Consider the following 20,177-nt stretch of genomic DNA (forward strand, 5'->3'; position numbering starts at 1 on the left):
TTGGCAAAATAGCTTGCGAGAAATGTAAATGTAAATGCCATTGGCATTTCCTCGGAATGTTGCAGAAGTGATGATTTGAAAACCGAAGCACTTGCAGAGATTGATAGAAATGAAATGTTACGTACTGATACTCTCTGAGAGGACGGCGTGCGTGTTTGACATTTTCTTTGTTTTTCTGTGGGAGGGGGATGATTGATGAGTTCCAAAATGTACCCAAGTTAATGCAACTACATTTTCAGTCCTGCTTTCATCAATAATTGGTCTCGGCCGTCATCGCACGCAGTTGTACACCGCAGGAGGAAAAGGCTGGGTATGCGTGAAGGGATGAAAACGTACATTTCAACTCCAAACGGATGAAATCTGTGTTTCCAAGATTTTCCAGGAAGACCCCGTACGGCGCACTGGTCTTGAAATAGAATGAGATGTCAGCACTGGTCTCCCCCTGGAAGGTGGCAAAGTGAAGGTAGGACGATGGGGTGGTGAAGGAAGCGGCGTTCCAGTAGTTATCTGTAAAAAAAAAACAGATTTACAACCCACGGGAAAGCCGATATCTCACCATCCAAGATTCGGTCATTGAAAAACTCAAACTTCCAAAGGAGAGGTTTTAATGTAGCTCGTCAATTTCTGCAAGTTGGGTGCAATTTAATGAAAAATTTATGACCAAAAAACAAAAAGCGCAATCAGGCTTTTCATTGTGAATGCGGAGACACGGTGGGTGAGAGGAGTTTCAATCTGGCTCGGCAACTGATAACAACTTTTCTAATGACTCGTGATTGAAGCAGAAGAAGCGCCCGCTAATGAAGACAAAGTAGCTTCGTGCTAAGCGGCCGCTGATAAATTATCAGACTGTGGTTGATGAAGTGACGCCATCGTCGCCGCCTCCCTTCGCCTTGGTTCCGCGCGGCCCTGATTACTGATGGCGAAGGGGGGGGGGGGGGGGGGGGGGGCGGGGGCGCTCATAAGGAGAGAAGACATTTTCAAAGTATCAAAATGCAGAACTTGACAGGATCCTTAACACGACTCAGCCCAGCTGAAAAAAACACAGCACACACACATACTTTCTCATTGGACCAAAGTCCGTTTCTCGAACTGGTGAAACATTCCGCATCGACAATATCCGAGCGCAAGGACACACAAACAGGATGGAAAACGATGTTGATGTTGATTTGTATGCGCTGCCTGAAACGTCAAAAGCCTCCAGCAAGAAAGGGGGTGAGAAAAAGCTGTCGGCGACGTATAGAAGCAAGACGGACACGAGGATAAAGAAGTCGCGCCTGAGGCCGAGTCGCGCTTCAGGAGGAGGGGCGGCGACCGCAAAAGGGGAAGACACGTGCCGGGTGATGGAGAAGGAGACGCGAGGATCTCAGGTCGCGGGAGCGGGACAGAAAGTCAATGTTGGCGAGTTGCGGAGATGAGTCGTGAAAAGTCCAAATAAAATGAGGATTTTCTGCATTCGACGAGACCGCTTCGGTCGAAGGAGAGCGGACGCCGTGTGAACTTTGTCAGTTTGTCGTCGGCCCCGGTCAAGTGGGAGAGGGGCCACTTCCGGTGGCTCATACTGCGAGTTTGGCAATCTGCTATTTCATCAGGGAACGCCTCAGTGCTTTTTAAATGCATCTCCGCCAGCGGCTAAAAGGCTCCTCCTCAGATCCTCGCTCGCGCCGAGCAATGAGATAGCAACGCGCGGGTCGGCTCCATTATTTCTTTGAGTGTGAAGAATGTGCCGTCAACAAAGTATTATCGTCGTAATGATCGAGCTGCCTTGCGCCGCAGATTAAATCCATGTTTGCTTTTCTTACGCTCAGGTTATTGCTTTCCCGAACACCCGTGCTTACTTTGTTACGTCAAACTCCCGCTCGCAAACTGCATCTCCAACCGTCTTCCGTCTATCCATTTTCCAAGTCCTTCAATATCCAAAATAAAATCAGCAAATAGGGAAAAACACGAACAGAAGCAGTGAGTCCAAATTTATGACCCCCTTGGCCCCCCCGCTGGAAATGTTGCCGTCGGGCAAGCTGCTACCTTCACCGAATGCCTTGCCACCCCAGTTGCCACCCCTACTCTTGGCAATAAATTTCTCGATGCGAAATTCCAAATTGTATTCTCGACAGCCCCGATATAGTCTCCATCGTGTGGATCAACGTTTTAATCACCAATTTAAAATTCACCCCTACGCTGACCCCCCCTCCTTTCAACAAGAAACGGTCGCATCCTACTGCGCAGCCAATTAGGGAAAACCGTCAAGTGCATTTTTACTTTTACTATCTCGGGCTGACCACAGACGGTTGGGTAGGCTAATAATTTGTTTGCGGTTGCTCGAAGTTTAATGCGGTGTGTTCAAATGGTCTGTCAAATGTGACAACTCCTGTGAAATGTACTTTTCGGTCGAATAACGAGGCGCTGCGGCGGGGGGGAGGCGGGGGGGGGGGTAACCTGATCTAGCTTACATTGAGGCATGCGTGCGTAGCCATACGAAATGACCTTTGGAAAAATAATACGGTACATTGGAACATTTCCCAGGGATCAAAACTCGTTATTCGTGTTAACTCTTAATAAGGAAAAGCTAACATATCGCCAAATTAAAAGTAATACAAACGGTCAATAGGGCGAGAGCTGCCAAACCTGCGCATGTCTTTCGCTTGACCAAAAGCCAGACAGAATGCATCGATGAGATTAATTTGGGAAGAGAAACGGCTCATACACACATAAAAAAAACAAAAACAAAATAAGGCTTTAAAGTACAGAGAAATACACCAACGCGAAGACCCCACATGCATATCTACGACTAAATCTGCTCATCTTTAGATGCTTTCTCACTCACTAGCACAAATGAGCTCTTACACCCGCCGCTCGTACCTACCGACTGCTGTCAGGCTGCTGAATAAAAAATAAAATGATGAGGAAAAACAATCGTACATTAGCACAGCCACCTTATCTCTATCTATATCCATATTTATATTGCACTTCAATGAACGGTGTACATTTATTTTGCGAACGCTTTGTTTTTCTTCTTTCTACCCACAATCTGGCCGCCTAGGATTGTAAATTTCCCCAGTGTTGGACAAATAAAGGATATTTTAATCTTAATCTTAAAGAGTTTCATGTGCAAACATGACAAGCCTACACGCTCAAATGCGACCTTTGTCTCCTCGTGGACCAAACGGCTCCGCGTGACCCGCTTGCACTTGTTCCCTCCTCTGCTATTTTAATTAAGAGGCGGTCAGACCAGCAGCAGTCAAGTCTAAAAGAGGCTTCACACTTTGCCAAAGGTTTCTAACAACGCCTCAGTGGACGGGACGCCGCTAAGTCGTTCTCATAATGGGCTATTTCTATTACCATTAGTACAAATTGTCCTTTTCTTGGGGGTAATTACTATAATAATGGCCCAAGTACTTTCTTTTCTGACATGCCTTTCATGGGTTGAATACTGCAAGAGGCGTTTTTTTTTTTTTTTGGTACATGGTCCACAAAAGACAGAAGAACATGATGGTTCTCAGTGAGGCGGCGCGGTGGTTGACCGGTTAGCACGTCGGCCTCCCGGGAGGAGTTGCGTGTTCTCCCCAAACGTTTTGCAACAGGAGCCCCCCCCATCCATACTGAAGCGTCTTTTAAGAGCGCCTGATCATTACAAACAGCAACACAGTGGCGACCTTTTAACTGACTCTGAAAGAACCTCCTCGGCGCTCAGCATGCAGCCGGCCGGCCGGCTTCGCTTTCTCCGAACTCCCGTGCCTACCGCATTCAGCCTTTGTTGGATTTGAATTTTGCAGAGGGGGCTTTTGTTTGGATTTCACGCAATAACCTTCACCAAGCGCAATCCATGCGACGTGAGGTGACGTTTCGATTGTCACGGGGTGTTTAGAAATAACTCAATAAGCTTGCCCGCGGGTGGCGATTGTCTTTTTTCCCGCAGGTCATTTACGGAAGTCGATAGTTACAGCAATGAGAAGACTCACCATCTCCCTGGCAGCGCAAGGGCCCCACGGTGAGCTTGGCCTCGGAGCCAGCTCGGTTGGTGTCGCCCACCGCAACCTGGCTGACCGGCAGGTGTTCCTTATATGCCAAAAGACCAGAATCTTCTCTCCTGGAGGACAAAGAGCGGAATAAAACTACAAACTCTGAACTCGATGGTGTGCGGTACCGAAGGGGAAGTGAAAAAAAAGAAGAATTCATCATTCATGTGCTCACCACAATAGACAGACAACAGATGAGCCAAAAAAAATGGCATTATAAGATGTTGAAGCTGAGAGTCATACATTCGGCGTGGAATGTGTGTGTGTGTGATCATGAAACAAAACGTTTTCTTCATAGGTCCCTTGACCTTCACTATTTGAGTTTCACCAATAAATGAGCTCCTTCAAAAAAAAAAAACCCCAAAAAGTTTTGTTCCGGATTCCTGTGGGTGACCTTTGAGGATGAAATGAAAGGGCAACGCCTGGCGAAACAATTTAAAGGTTCTCGGACCGGAACCAAGTTTGTTGATTTGTAATTTAGGAATGTGGGCTCGACAAATCTCGTTTCCAAGATTTCCAAATAATCCCTCGGAGCCACTGGGGCTCAGATGGTAAACGGTGTCCTTGACTGAGACGTCCTGAAACCGCGTTGGCCCCTTTTTGCCAAGGCTGCCGCCTCGATGGGAGCGAATGGGGGCGGGAAACTTCACAAAGAGCGCCAACAATGTTTCCGCATGACCCGAGAGTCCAACTTTACCATTCGGAGTGGTCGGCATCGCAATTGCAGTCATACTTGGGGTCGGTGCAGTTTCGGTCCATGCCGCAGGCACATTTCTGGATGCCGGGACCCGAGCCCCCCCAGTAGAAATGCTTTTCACTGCCGCGGCCCACCCACCATGTGTAGGGGGTCCCGCCTGGGGAAGGAAAAACACAGCACAAGTCAGCGCAGGGTGTACCTGACGATGGTGTCGATCGGAGAAAACTGGATAAACTGAGCAAAACATCCCCCCCCGCCACGGAAACACAAACGCTTTTAGTGCGGCGGATCCGTAAAATAGTGCATCAATTCATCAGAGCGTCCCTGTTCCTGCTCTTTGGTCATTTGTGTTGCTCAGCACCAGCCGCTCTTTGTTAGCCTCATTTTATTGTCATATTGGGTTTTTTTTTTGGTGGTGGTGGGGGGCGGGGGGGTTTGTGGGAGTTCGTGGGAGTCCTTTGTCTTTGTGCTTATCTCAGCAAGTCAGCGCGTTTCGTTTTGGCGTCCCTCCTCCTGCCGGCACGGCCCACCTATTCATGACTGCACTCAAAGAACCCCTCGACCCTGATGCCGTTCCCCCCCCGATCTCGATCACTCCCGCACATTTAGCCCTCTCTTGACTGCAGGCTTTCTAGCTTTCATATCTTTTGGTCTCAGGGGGCTCTTTTTCCACCTTGATCCACCTTGCCATTATCTCGCCGCTCGCGCCAAGGTGCGCCTTTGCTGCGCCTCTGCTGCGCCTTCCCGTCTCATATCTGCCTCTTTGGTCGAGCTCCGTACGGCTTCTGACTCGCCACGCCACGTCTCTCGCCTGGCGTCTAATCTCGTCGTGTATTTATTCGTTCGAGTTCGGATGCTCTTTCATCCAATTTGGCAACCCCCCCCCGCTGCTGCGTTTTGAAATACGGGCCGCCCTCCCCCGTCGATCCCGAGAGTTTTGTACACTCGGCGCGCTGCTGAGCAATCACATTTCAATGGCGGCCTGTTTGTTTGGAGCTTCGACCGTAACGTAGCACAAATTCCACTCGACTGTTGCATCAATTGAAATCGAAAGGAGCCGACGAAAACAAAAACATCCGAATGTCCTGTCTTTGGTCGGAGAGCCTGCTTTGGCGCTAACAAGCATCTAATGATGCAATTCCCTGAGTCTTTTGTCTTTAAAAAAATGCATTCTGGGAGCTTTAAATTGTGGGACTGGAGAGCAAAGTGGACCGTTTAGTGTGGTGCCCGTTTGCCTGCAGCGCAGAGTCCGAGGCGGTCCGAGTTTTTGCCAACGGTTTCAACCTGAGAGTCCACCCGTAGCGCGGACAATTTACAGGATCCGACTCCTTCCCTCGCCCGCTGTTAGGCACGACTTTACGCTCTAATAAATTCACTCTGCATACCGGGAAGCCCATCACCACAACTCGCCCACACCAAAACACGCACACCGTATCGCAGGTCACCACCGTGTGTCATCGGCCGCTGAATGAAAAACACGTCGGGACGGAGAGAGGACGATGGAGAGGGAGGAAAAATTCATATCAATAGCCACGCCTCTAATTGCCATGTCCGCTTGATAAAGGACACAATACCGGCGCCCCCTTCAACTCACACACACAGGCGGTTAGCATACACACAACCTCGGGCAGTCACAGCAATTGAAAAGCGTCTGCCAGACATAAACAACCGTCATCATCATTATCAGGGAGTCATCGCCGTGCCTTTATTGGTGTGTTGCCCCCACCCGGGTCAAGGCCAATGGACAGATAGATCACGAAGAAAATGACTTCTGTCAAAGCCCGCTCATTTGTCCGGATCATTCATTTATTTTCCCCCAACACATCCATCGGAATCGTCATACAAGAGGACATAACGGCAGCGTTTATGGATACAGAGGAGGGTGATCGAGGGAAATGAAAAAAAAAAAACATGCGGCGAAAAAGGAAAGACATGAAAGTCAGGGCCTGAGAATCCATAACGAAGGACACCTAAGATAAGGACTCGGCGAGTCAGATAAGAGTGGTGACAGACAGATGGCGATGGAGGAGGGAGAACTTCTCCACAGCTGCAGGAAACGCAACACCTCAATGCGTGCGGAAGGGATTTCACAGCTCTGGTATGAAGATGGCAAACTCATTGTAGTTCTTCAATTTGTGATATTCCAAACGGAAAGGCCGTGCTATAAGATACGCCGTGCGCAGCCATTAAAAAAAGAGAAAAAAAAATTTCAAGCCTGTCAAACAGGGAAATAGCGAGTACATCTGTCATAAAACGTGTTCCTTGAAGTATGGCCGTGCAATGTTTTTCGATCAGATGTTTGCAGCCTCACAAATCTCGGCGGTTCAGCGACGACGACTACTGCGACTTTGAAATATATTCATCAAGCACGTCACACTAAGCTATGATGTTTGCTGCCTTTTTAAACGCAAACTTGAAAGGACCGTATGACCGCAAAAAACATCAAGTGGCATCAAATGAAAAAGCTTCACAGCTGCTGTTTAGGACACACGTGGATGAAGATCTTCAAGTCGCTTTTAAAAAGCCTTTTTTGTGGCGGTTATAAGATAACTTACTGAATTTCAAAAGGATACACTCTATGGACACATGTCTGGAGCATGTCCCAATATCCGATATCATACTACGACCATAGTAAACAGCAAGGATGGGAGAGCACCGCGATACCTGCAACGGCGCAGGTCTCGGCCCATACTGATACTGGCTGCCCTCTAGTGGTCACTTTCAGGAAGTAAATCCATTTTTTTTTCTCGAAGATTGATGGTAATGATGCAAAAAGTAAAACAGTACATTAAATATACACTCAAACAAATATGACAGTTAAATGTATACAGTAACACAGTTGTCCAACTCAAGGCCCGGGGGCCAGATCTGGCCTGCTACATGATTTCTCCGTGACGCTTGCTAAAATCGATACCAATTCTTACGAGCCACAGTACTCAATAGCACGCACGCAAGCAAATTAAAATGACTTCCTTCAAGGGAAAAACAAAACCAGAAAATAAAAACATCTCTTTGTGGTGTCTGTCAAGTGTAAAAAAAATAAATCACATGTAAGGTTTTTTGTTTTTTTTTTGTGCTTTTTATTTGGCATGAAGAAACGCGCATCCGGCTGACAACGGGCTGCTGCTCCGCATGCCGTCACAGCACTTTGTTGTCAGACGCATGATGGATTTCAGGCTTTCATTCTTGAGCATGTTGTGTTTTCTTTTGTTCCAAAGATCTGTGTTGGCTGCCTCTTTCTTTTTGTGAAGGCACTTTAGAAATGGCGGCATCTGAGAACTGTTTTCTTATCCGTGCATCCATCCATTTTTGAGGGGATTTTGTGGGGAACCGGAGCCATTGAGTCCCCTGGCACGTCGCGACCACCATTTGTTCACATTCGCTCCACTTTCATTAACCTCTTTTTGGAATGTGAAATGAAACATTTTCGTTACATTTTTAGGCAATAATAGCCAGTGGTGCAGTACGGTTCTGCAAACTTAAAATCATACGAGCAGATTATTCCAAATGGAAGGATGAAAGGGCCACTTTGACCTTTTGAAATGCGGTAAAGTCGGTCAAAAGCGCAATTTGTGCTTGTATTGTCTGCATCATTTCATCAGCTTTCCGTTGAACGAATCAAACGATTACAATGATCGATGTTAAAAATAAAGAAATCAAAAGAAGGAAAAAGGTTGGCTGGCTTTTGGACACTGAGTCTTCTATGCGTCGTTCTTTCTTGGCACTCGAGCCACCGGTGAAGCTGCTGACCTCATGGGAGGTTGGGGGGTGTGGGGGGGGGGGGGGGGGCAGCAAGCAAGTGTCTCTCCCGCTGGGCACCAGAACACCCAGTCACCTTTCTTCTCATCATCATTATACCTCCCCGACATGCTCAACTCTGGTTTTCTCCATGTCTCCCTCTCTATTCCCCTTTGGTCGTCCTTTCGCTCTGTTCTCCCTCATTGCTGCCGTCTCCATCTTGGCTTGAGTTATTGATTTCTGTAAAGGTTGACTCCCTTCTCTCGCCTCTCCTGCTTCGCTGTGTTTCACTGCCATCTTCTTTGCGGGGTTTCTACTTACTTTTGAAAATCACTCCCTTTACACTTCAGCCCATTTTTCGGCCATCTTTTTTTTTTACTCCCGGCACCGAAAACCGCCACTCGGCTCTTCTGCACATCTTTATCCATTGCTTGTTTATTGCTTTGACAAGGCTGGAACACAATTCGCAAAATGTGCTCGTAAACGCTTTATCGGGAAAGCAAGCATATCGGGTGACTTAAGTGGTTGTTCAAATTGGAGTCGGAACACTTCGTTGTGAGGCAGCATCATAAAGTCAGCGATCATTTCTGTTTTAATTTATTCCCCCTCGCCCCCCCAATTTTTTTTTCTTTATATAAAGACAGAGAAGCAGTTATTATTTTGAACCCTATTTTGAACTCTCGCCCTGTTGATATCGCTACAGCACCAAATATGCTTAATAAGGGACATTCGATTTGAATTTTTAATCTCATCCAAATCTTTGAAGTGCCACCAGCCATTTTCTCTTTTCAAGGAACAACATAAAAAAACAAATGATTCTAAATCTCACTCCCTAAAACGTGGACAATCGCTAACAGTTAGCGGATCTGCGCGCATAATGCTCCAATGAGTTACAAAAAGATCTTTCATGAATACCGACGAGGGCTACTGTATTGCGATGTTGTTCATTATGGTGGGACACAAAATCTTTGCGACCAAAAAATGACACTTTTGAACATTTGGCATATCAATGGTCAACTAATGCAGTGAAATGCCAAATGAGGTCAATTGTGAATAGCTACTCCAGACAGCCGAAGATAAACAAAACCAAATTATACTTCCAAATTCCATATTTCTCATTTGTCTTTGTTTCAAATGCCACCATGACTGAAATAAGAACACAAATTTGATCTGAATTTATGTGAGCAGCACTACCTCAGTGTCACATGCTTTGCCTTGATTGTAAACATCCCAAGTCGCGCGACTTGACATTCAGCGCAAAGAGACAGAACGGCCACGTACGTTGTGATCGGACAACATCAGAGCACGAATACTCATGAGAGCAGCCGAGTGCGGCGCAAGCTTGGTTTTAAATCAAACGCCAGGCTCGCTTAGGACTGCATACGCCTCATCCATTTGCGCAAGCACGCGGCACGTTATTGCAGTGGGCGCCGAAGAGGGCCGCGCTGACATTAGCAACAGCAAATAAATGGCGGTGTGAAGCTAAGCAGTAAATGATTAGCCGGTGTCCAAAATGGGACAGACGCCACATGGACAGTTGGGTCTTATGATTCGTGGATTGTATTAAACAGCGGGCGACCATCTTTTCTTTCCTTTTTTTTTAAATTACCCCTACAGGGTTAGGGTTAGGGTTAGGGGTTGGGGTTAGGGGTTAGGGGTTAGGGGTTAGAATTTAGGGGTTGGGGTTAGGGTCAGGGTCAGGGTTAGGGGTTAGGGGTTAGGGGTTAGGGGTTGGGGTTGGGGTTGGGGTTGGGGTTAGGGTTAGGGTCAGGGTCAGGGTTAGGGGTTAGGGGTTAGGGGTTAGGGGTTAGGGTTAGGGTCAGGGTCAGGGTTAGGGTCAGGGTCAGGGTTAGGGGTTAGGGGTTAGGGGTTAGGGTTAGGGTTAGGGTCAGGGTCAGGGTCAGGGTCAGGGTCAGGGTTAGGGTTAGGGTTAGTGTCAGGGTCAGGGTCAGGGTTAGGGGTTAGGGGTTAGGGTTAGGGTTAGGGTTTGCAACAGTCGAAAGAACGCGGTGATCAAATTAGTGATGGCATAGCGTTTGGCAGGCGAGCTTGCACCTGCTCATAGGAAGTTTCATCATTATTTCATTCTTTTTTTTTTTTGCCGTCATGGAAAAAAACGCAACTTTCCTATCGTACTGTTTAGTTGATGGTTTGACTGAAGGCATAACAATGTTTCTTTCTTTTTTGGGGGGGTTAGGGGGGCTGACAGCTTGAGCGTCTCATCTGTGAGATCTGAAGTGCACCTCATTGCATGTGCCAGTCGAGGGTTCAGCTGGAGTTTAGGCGAGGACCCAAACAGGATGCGAGGGAGTCAGTTAGGAGCGAGAATTCCATTGGCGGTGGCGTGTGAGATAGGCCCCATCAGAAATGGATGAGAATAAACAAAATGGCATTTATTTCCAAACACAATAAAAATCTGGGAGGGTGTGCTTTCAAAAACGTGGAGGCTCTCTTTGCATGCAAGGACTTTGTGAATCAGCGCAGATGCCGGCGGAAGGAATCGTTTTCCATGATGGGGATGTGTTATTATACGCATAGAACGGGCCACATTTCTTGTTTGAGGACTTGAAAACGCAACATGGAGACAAAAAAGCGATCCATCTAACTGTATTTCCTCTTCATTCGAGAACCGGATTGCGTATTACGGCAGAGAGAATTGCATTTTTCATAATTGCATGGAAATACGACATCCTCCATTGGCTAAAACTGGACCGCTGCCATTTGTGATTTCGTTCTAAAACAAAGACCAATTTATGAGTCCACCATGCTAATTATTTTTTTCTAAGACGGCGCACTATTGTCGTGTATTAACATTTGCCGGCTTGGAAATAGCCTGAGAAAATCAGCCTGACAGATTGAGCGAAGCTATTACTCGGTCTTATTCATGTTAAATCAGTGGAGAGTGCCAGGTACACAGCGCTCCGCCACTTAATGAGGCTGGCTGTGATTGAGTCTGCTCGCATTGGAAGATCTTGGCCAGCAAATGCTGAATACACTTCAATCAATTCTCGACACAGCCCATCATCAATTATTTGACGGCACCGTCGGAACGTGACGTGGGCTCACCGAGAGAGGAGGCGTTGTCGGTCATTCAATGTTAAAAATAAAATAAAATAAAGGCAATATCGCACGCATGTCAATGGGGAGTTGGAATCATAAAATTGCCAGTGTCTCTCGGGTCTCTCGTAGAAGGTTGCAGTGTGCTGGAAGAACCTTTTTTTTTTTTTCCAATTTACAGTATGTGCCAGAGAGAGACATCGAAGTCTCCGATAATGAGGAAGTTGCAGTCGCAACCGAGATAGTGTCAATGGGCAGAACTGCAGGCTTGGAGGAGCCGGTGGTGAATCACAACAAGCGAGTTATCACAAAGCAATTTGTTGAGCCGCAGAGTCTACGGGTGTGGGCTAATCACAAAGAACATTCACATTTTAATTTCATTTCATTTGAACTCCTGAGCAGGCGAGCAGCGCGATTCAGGAAAGGATGACAAAAAGAAATGCGCAGTCAACGGAGTGAAATGCTGGTTCTTCATCAAACGATTGCCAACGGAGCAATCGATCTTTTGAATGACAAAGTGATGTCCCACTTTACGGGCATTTCTTTTGTCAAGAAAAAGAGACGTTTTTCTGGATGGAAAATAAAAATAAAATAAGAATTAGGAATAAAAAGAACCGTTTCCTATGGAATGATAGTGCCGTGCTGAAGTCAAGTCAACTTTATCGTCAAATATGCTCGATGAACAACATACAGCACGGAAGAAATTTCTTTCCTCTCAACCGCAGTGCAAACATGCAGTGCGTTGAAAACACACACGGCTAAAAATAAGGGCAGCGAATCCGAACTGCATAAAAAAAAAGACGACCGCTAATAATGTGTTATGTGTTTTCTGTCCATTTCCTTCTGAAATGTAATTTTGGGTGCGGTTTGACTTCTTTTGTCCAGAGTAAACAAAAACTTGACTAATAGAAGTTTTGCTCACCTCTGAGGTCTCAGTGACATGTTCTCCATTGTTGATTTATAGCCAATCAAAGCAGCTAATTGTTTTTAATGAAGTCAATTTGTGTCTTCCGTCATCCCCGAGCGTGGCTGAGGCCGTCTCTGCCTCTGTCGCTGTCGACTAAGGCGTCACCGTATTCATCAGCTTGCCCTCATCAACGCCTCTTTGGCGTCGCGCACGTATGCGTCGATGAACACATGTCAAGGGATGGATGGCGAAGCGACATGGAGGCGCATCTTCGGAACCCCAAGGAGAACCATCACGTGTGCACCGCTCTTAGCTTTTCATTCATCAGATAGAATAATCATCTGGGAACGGGTGAGCTTCGGGATAATACTGGAGATAATACTGGAGAGTTGAACGCAACTAAACGCGGGGCAAAGTCGAAGTAGAAAAGTGCATCGTTTTCAAACATCAGCTCCTCAGAAGGTCACATATGGCATGTTTTTGGGATGCGCTAGCCTTCCAATGATACGCTGATAAAAGCTGAATTTGACGCGTCTTCATATCACGCGGGGAATGTCATCACAGTTTACAGCAAAATAGGTGTTGTCACACACCCCGGAAATAAATGATCATCATTTCCAATGTTCCAAAACTGAGCTGTGGGAACACCTGCAGAGGCTGTCGGTGACCTTCTAAGCAAACGCAAGTCTGGCAATGACTCCCTGCAGAGGTGCACGGTGGCAGACGCCACAGATACAAAAAAGTCAGACTTCTGCTCGAGCACCGAGTTTCAAGTTTTTCGCTCCCTTATCATTTTTTTTAAAAATTGTTGACTTCACCCAAGTTTTTCATAACAATGTATGCTCAAGTCTTGATAAACATGTTTTGTGCTTGCAAGCACGCGGCCACGGTTTCAAAAAAAAAAAAAAAAGGGTTCCCACCACAACAGTTACGTGTTGATGCCTTTGCCTTTCGTAGCTCTGCAATGCTGCTGACGGTTGGGCCAGTACAAAGAAAAAAAAAGGGGGGGGGGCGGGAAACATTTTCAAGCAGGGCCTCACACTGTAATGGGATGTTGAGTGTCTATCTGACTGTTGTGATGTTTTGCCATTTCCCTTCACTTCAACAAAGCCGGGGAAAAAAAAAGCAAAAGAAAAAAAAAAAGAAAAAACCTTCCTGAGAGCCAAACAAATATACTCCCTCGCCCAGTAACAAGTCAAAGCCCATAAATGGATTTAAATGAAAACAACGCAAGGTATGTCATTGTGCTAAAAATAATAACAATAATATTGAAAGCACAGACCGCATGAAGCAACTGCCTCTGAAAATAATGAGATCCAAAAAGGCTGTTGTGAAAAGGCGCACGGTCCTTGGCGCGGCAGAGGCAAAAACTGATTTGCTCAAGTCCATGCAGGAAGTTAAAGCATGCACGGTACACGTTCAGAAGAAACTGCAAGCAGACCTCCACGGGCGGATGATAAGTTGGCGATCGCATCTCACCGCCGTGACTCACAGCGTTGAGTGTGCGCCGCGGTCATAGTAATGAATGAAATATGATGTCTGTCTGCATCTGTCTGGGCGCGGCAAATTGACTCCACTTTGATTCTCAAAATGGTCAGGTTTGCCGGGCTGCGGGTCAAATCGCACGCCCTTTGAACGCCCGGCGCGGCGCAGGTCCGACGGACAAATTCCCAAAACAGGCTCCACGAGCCTCGCGCCAGAGAGAGAATTTGCTGCCGCAACAAGGCCTCGCGACGTGGCATGCAGTTATGGGGAAGTCCAAAAGGCACAGGACAAAATCTCGCTTGTAAGGACTTTTGAGGACCTCATGTTAATTTTCCTCATGAGTGATGGAAATGAAATCGACCGTCTCTTGATGTAAGCCAGATCTCGAGAACGTCTTGCTTGCGACTTTTTTGTGCTGCTCTCCCTTAACATCCTCCATCAGTGTGTGTGTGTGTGTGTGTGTGTGTGTGCGGGTGAGCACTGGCACCCCTCCCCGCCCCCAACAAAAAGCCGCTCTCGACAAGCCCCACCTGTCCCCTCTAAACTCCTTTTTCACCCACCAGCATCGTGATCAATCACACTGTGGTTCACCCGACCCCCCACCCCCCTTCAATCCCATAATGCTTTGCTCTAATCCACACTTCCATCCTGTGAAGCGGGGCAGCTGACCCCCCCCCCCCCCCGCTCCATCCTTTCCTCTCGCCTCTCTTTGGGTGCCCTCCCATATCCCCTCGTCTCCCGCTTCAGTCATTCCAGCAGTCAGTGAGCTCTCCCTCCCCCCGGGTTGGTGACCCTTGTCAGAGCGACAAAGTGCCCAGTCCTGCTCGCCTACACCGCTGGAAAATTAAGGACTCGAGGGGGCGAGGAGGCACACAGTGTGTGTGTGTTTGTTTCATGACGGTAAGGCAGAGCGAGCTGTGTGTGGCAAGAAAAGAGAGAGAGAGACAGATTGGGGCTATGTGTGTCAGGTGTTTTTTTTTGGTCTGTATGTGAGAGAAGAGGCTAAAGAGTGTTGTTTAGAGAGGAACGCGTTGCAGATGGTTGCGCTGATCCAGCTGTTCCCCCTCCAGCGGGTTAATGAGCATCACAGCATCTCCTCCTCTCTTTTATCTCTTCGCCGCATGAGCCCGTTGGCACGCGGCTATTTAGTCAACACAGCCAGTGGCGCAAAATTGAGATTCCTGCTTCGGTTGAATTCCAGATCTCGCGGCCACGTTGCCAGACGTCACTCCGTGTTTATTCGACATAAAGCTGGAAAATGACAAAGCTAATGCCCTGGTTTTGTTTTGGTCGCGTTCCAGCAATTTGATCACAATTCTAACTGTTATTACCCTCTGGGACCGCGAAGCATTTTTCTCCCTCGGCGAGATATGGCTTTCGGAAAACTCCTTCGCTCACACAAGAGTCCGCACGAGTGACTTGACCTTCAACCACTCAAATACAGAAAACATATTTTTTTAATGATCGACTGCGATGTCATTATGTTCTCATGAATACAAATTGCTCATTGCGGAATTGGCCCACAGCATTAAAAAAAACCATATTTAAGTCGTATTCATGTCGGCGGCCTCAAAGCATACCCGGATGTGAATTTTGTAGTCGAGTCAAATGAAAGCCTCCACCCGTAGTGACGTTAGCGCTCAGGCTCCCTTGCCGCCGGGCGCTGTTTATTTGGCAAATGCTGACGCAACAGGGAGTCTGACTGTGACGGTCATTAGTGGAGTATCGGGCCGAGCCGAACCATTTATCTAAAACGCGTTCCTCTAAGTGCGGATTTGGAGTTCAAAGGGGCCGTCGATGATTGGAGTTTGTAAGACACAGCACAGAGAATGATGACGTTCGGGTCCGCCGCACGCCTCAGCCTTGAGCTCTTCACATAGCAGGCGTCCATCGTCAATTTCCCAACCTTCTGTACTTAATTGCAATTTCTTATTTTGCATTTTTTTTCTGGACTTTGTTGGTGCTTTCGATTAGAGTTTTCCCCAGTATACTCCTGCAAGTGTTTTTGTGAACACATTTTGTTCAATACACTCTGCTTCTCTTGCCTCAGTGCTTTTTTTTTTTTGTTCCTATACCGGCGGGCCATATTGACAGAATGAAGGCATATATATTTTTTTTTCACTGTAATATCAAACAATGCAATGTGAAATCCTACGAAAATGCATAGGAATCCTCTGGTCTTTACGATTGTTTCTATACTGCTGCAGTTAACCCCCATGCGACTTTCCCCACATCTTTCGTTAAAACCCTTTCAAGGTCAATGCGGATAATCAACTGCCCTGCGTGCGTTGCGGTCATCGTGCCACAGAATGATAGTTGCGCCGGTTTTCTCCCGTTGTTTTTCCAGTCAGTCTAATCTCTGGTCGAATGCGCCGCTGTCATCCGAGAGCCGTGTTCGCAGTGCCTTCAGTGATTGCGGCACACACATTGCAGGCGCTAAAGACAATCAACATGTTTTATGACGTATAAAAGCGCGAGGGGGAGGAGGGAGACAGGTAAAAAGGCTTTCCATTACGCTGTGTGTAAATGAACGTCTTTAGCGCCAGTGATCCGTCAGGAAAACGACACTTGGATGACCAGTTTGCGGGTCCTACACTACACTTTGGCAAATTTGCAGAGAATTCATGGCCAGCGAGGGATGGCCTAAGATTGACTCAATAAGATTGACCACTCAGCAATTTACAAGTGAGACAAAGTTATGTATGCTTTTACTTTCAAACAGCCATACGGTTGATGAACATTTGTTTGGAGCTACTGGTGCGCGTACAAGCGAAAGCGGCCACAACTCAGTCAATGTCATTGAGGGCAATATGTATTCGTTTGAAGGCGTTCGAGCGCGTTGCTGGCAGCATATCATTCAGTGTCGAGGCCAAGTTGCAGAAAGCAAGCTAATCTCCTTCCACCCCAGTTCTCTCTCTCTCTCTCCTTTGACTCTTCCATTTGTTTTTTGTCACTCCGCATCAATCAAAAGTCGTGTAAGGATGGCACTTTTTCCCCCCATCACCTCTTCTCATCGGTATGCTCAATGCGCTACTTTGACTATTTGTTCTTCTCCCAAGCTGCCCTTTTACTGCTTGTGCATGTGTACTTTTGGATTTGGGGAAAAGGCCGACGATATGGTTGTACATGATGTAAATATGCAAGAGCCGTCTCCCGTAAAGTGTCGCCATTTGATTTTAAAACACAGTCAGACAGCGAGAAAAAGAAACAAACGTGCACAGGCATGGAAGACACGTGATGTCCCTCAAGGATCACTCCCGGAACCCCTCTTGTTCCATCTGTATAAGCTAACCTTGGGGTAAAATAAATCAAAAGGCCAATGTTGGTTATCAAGGTTATGCAGATGACACACAGCTAACAGATGACAGCGGTTCAATTCATGTGTTTGTCATCGTCTAGAGCAAATGAACAAGTGGATGAAACCAAGTTTCCTTCGGCTAAACCAAAAAAGATAATAGTTTTCCGCGATAAAGAAAATTGCTGTTCAAAAACACCTCTTGAATGCCGCTGCGAGGCAATAACCTCCATCCATCCATCCATTTTCTGAACCGCTTAATCCTCACTAGGGTCGCGGGGGGTGCTGGAGCCTATCCCAGCCCTCTTCGGGCATTAGGCGGGGGACACCCTGGATCAGTTGCCAGCCAATCGCAGGGCACACAGAGACGAACAACCATCCACGCTCACACTCACACCTAGGGACAATTTAGAGTGTTCAATCAGCCTGCATATTTTTGGAATGTGGGAGGAAACCGGAGCACCCGGAGAAAACCCACGCAGGCCCGGGGAGAACATGCAAACTCCACACAGGGAGGTCGGAGCTGGAATCGAGCCCGGTACCTCTGCACTGTGAAGCCGACGTGCTAACCACTGGGCTACCGGGCCGCCTTTGAGGCAATAACCTCCACACCGTAATGTAAGGAGCATGTGCACACCAGAGCAATAATGCCGTTATTTCCTCATATTTAACAGTGGTTAATGTCAGTGAGAACGGAGGATCTCAGTTCATTTCTTTGGGTATGTTTCAAGGAGTGGAGTATTTGTATATACAGGACATCAGAAAATCAGAAAATGTGGACAATCGAAGACAAGCCGAGAGAAGCAATTTTTTTAAAAAGCATCATAAAATATCCTGTAAGTAGAGCGCATGATTTGCGAAAAAGTATGTGCAGTTGGCTAGATGTTGGAACTGTGCGCTTGTGTTTCACGGTGTACTTTGGAGGCAGCAGCGCGCATCTTTCTAAGTTAAGTTAAGATATCCTTTATTCGTCCCACACTGGGGAAATTTAGTGTCATATTAAATGAAGAACCTCCATAATTCACCTTGACCACTTTGACTTCTGCCTGCTGCTGTATTGAAAGGAAGATAACGGCTCACAAAATCGTTACATTGGTAGCAATAATGTGCGGGCAGTGCTACAATTTGTACGGGGAGTACGTTGTTATTTTGCAGGCTCTTTGATTGACTGGTGTTATACTTTTGGATGTAAACAGCCTCAAAGTGAAAATAACACAATGGATGCACACTCGTTCGTATTTTCAACAACACTTGTAATTTCCCCATTGCGGGACAAATAAAGGATATCTTGATCTTAATCTTATTATGAGAATCACTAGCTTGTTTCGCTTACCAATTCATTCTTTTAAAGTGGAAACCACTTTCTTTTGCAGTAAAATGGTCTATTTGCTACGACTAGTCGAAACGGGGAACTCGACCAGAAAAATTCAATGGAAGCATTCATAAAATTTATGGGCAGAGCCATTTTGACTAAAGAGGGCAAACGTGACGTGATGATGATTGCAGCTCGTGTGTTTGTTTAAGATGGATCGGTAGGCAACCGCGACTGGCTTAGACTGTCAGCGCCAAAGGTTAGCGTGCAGATTGATATTTATGCGTTACGTGCTTTTTGAAAAGCAGTCCGACGACAATCAGGAGCCTTGCGGATCGCCGAGCGTGCAGTCGTGCTCCCCGGGCTAATGGCCAACGCAGCGAGCTAGAGAATGCCGGCGACCGGTGACTGATGGAAACGGCGGTTGTTCGTCAGTACGTCTGCAGCAGTTGGCTAGATTTGTGAATCCGAATGGGTTGCACTCTCTAAAGTCAGAGGATGTCAACTGAAGTCCTTTGAGCCTGTTTTTGACGAAGGGCTCCATAAATAAATGTGACTTGACTCGAATCTGTGAACGCCCGAGGACTGAAAGAAAAGTGCTCAAAGGGATTGGTTTGATTCTTGACCCACATGGACCAGGAGCCGGCGATTGCCAAATTGCCAAATTCATGAAGTGATACGGGGAAAGCATCTCGGAAGATAACGACTTGAAAAAATAAAAAGCGATAAATAAATCCCCGTAGGGTGTTAACAAACGGAGAGAGAGAAGAAGGCAGCGAGATGCTGCCCTTGCAAAGTCTGTACGCTGCGAGCTTAATGTTGTGTCAAGTGTAGCGCAGTGATTGGCGATACTGCGCCTGCGTGACGAGGAGCGGCAATCGTTGCATTCAGGTGGACGACGGACAACAACAAGGCAGAGTGAGACACAAAGTCTGTCAAGGCAACAGATGACCGCATTATCCCGAGCGGCGACGCGTCACAGCAGCAACGTAGCGGGTGCAAACCTTTCGGGCAGCGACCGCGTGACCATTCGCAGCGTTTCGCTCTTTCTCGGCTAAATTCTGGAAATTCACTGTCGGACGGCAGCGGCGGTGAACACACGAGGTCGGGAGCCCATTCCATCCGTTAATTTGCTGGGCTATATAAAGCCTTAACTCTACTCTCCGGCCTGAAGCGGGAGAAGACCCCCGTGTTCTCCCCCCCCGCCCCCCCCCCCCCCCTGCCCTGAATTAGTTGCACTGCCCGAGTCGTGTTAATTAGCCTCATGCCAATAACGGGTAAATGGAGTAAGGCAGACACCGCGGTGATGTTGGGGGGTTGCGAAATATGCCCGAGGACCCTGTTAATAGCTCTCCTCCCTATTGAATTTCAAGAATCAGCATTCACGCTTGCTCCCCCCCCCCCCCCCCCCCCCCCCCCCCACCTCGCGTCATGCCCGAGGTACCCTCACAAATTAACGACACTGTAGCCAGAACATTAGTCAGGTAATGAAAGATGCGCAACAATGTATATCCCCAAAAGGCCGACATCAAGACATATCAGGGCAAATATAAAGCGATAGTTAAACCTAATGATACAATTCCAAACAGTTCGGAGCCAACGACGCGTTCCTTGTTCCAGCGAGAAGCGCAAACACAGAAGACAACAAGAATGAGTTCGCAGCTAAATGGAAA

The 20,177-nt window shown here is 47.2% G+C and overlaps 1 protein-coding gene and 1 long non-coding RNA gene across 3 annotated transcripts in view; one reads left to right on the plus strand and one right to left on the minus strand.

Annotated features, from left to right (window-relative positions):
• The window catches only part of cntnap2a (contactin associated protein 2a), a 115,426-nt gene that overhangs the window by 19,170 nt on the left and 76,079 nt on the right, over window positions 1-20,177 (minus strand). For both annotated transcript variants that reach the window (XM_052054802.1, XM_052054803.1), the window contains 3 exons: window positions 4,711-4,867; window positions 3,957-4,084; window positions 337-507 (listed from right to left, as the gene is read on the minus strand). In XM_052054802.1, coding sequence (XP_051910762.1) covers window positions 337-507; window positions 3,957-4,084; window positions 4,711-4,867 — 456 coding nt within the window. The remainder of the gene's footprint in view (window positions 1-336; window positions 508-3,956; window positions 4,085-4,710; window positions 4,868-20,177) is intronic.
• The window catches only part of LOC127593391 (uncharacterized), a 53,262-nt gene that overhangs the window by 5,829 nt on the left and 27,256 nt on the right, over window positions 1-20,177 (plus strand). The window lies entirely within an intron of this gene.

Source organism: Hippocampus zosterae, chromosome 20, assembly GCF_025434085.1.
Source record: "Hippocampus zosterae strain Florida chromosome 20, ASM2543408v3, whole genome shotgun sequence".
NCBI classification, from domain to species: Eukaryota; Metazoa; Chordata; class Actinopteri; order Syngnathiformes; family Syngnathidae; genus Hippocampus; species Hippocampus zosterae.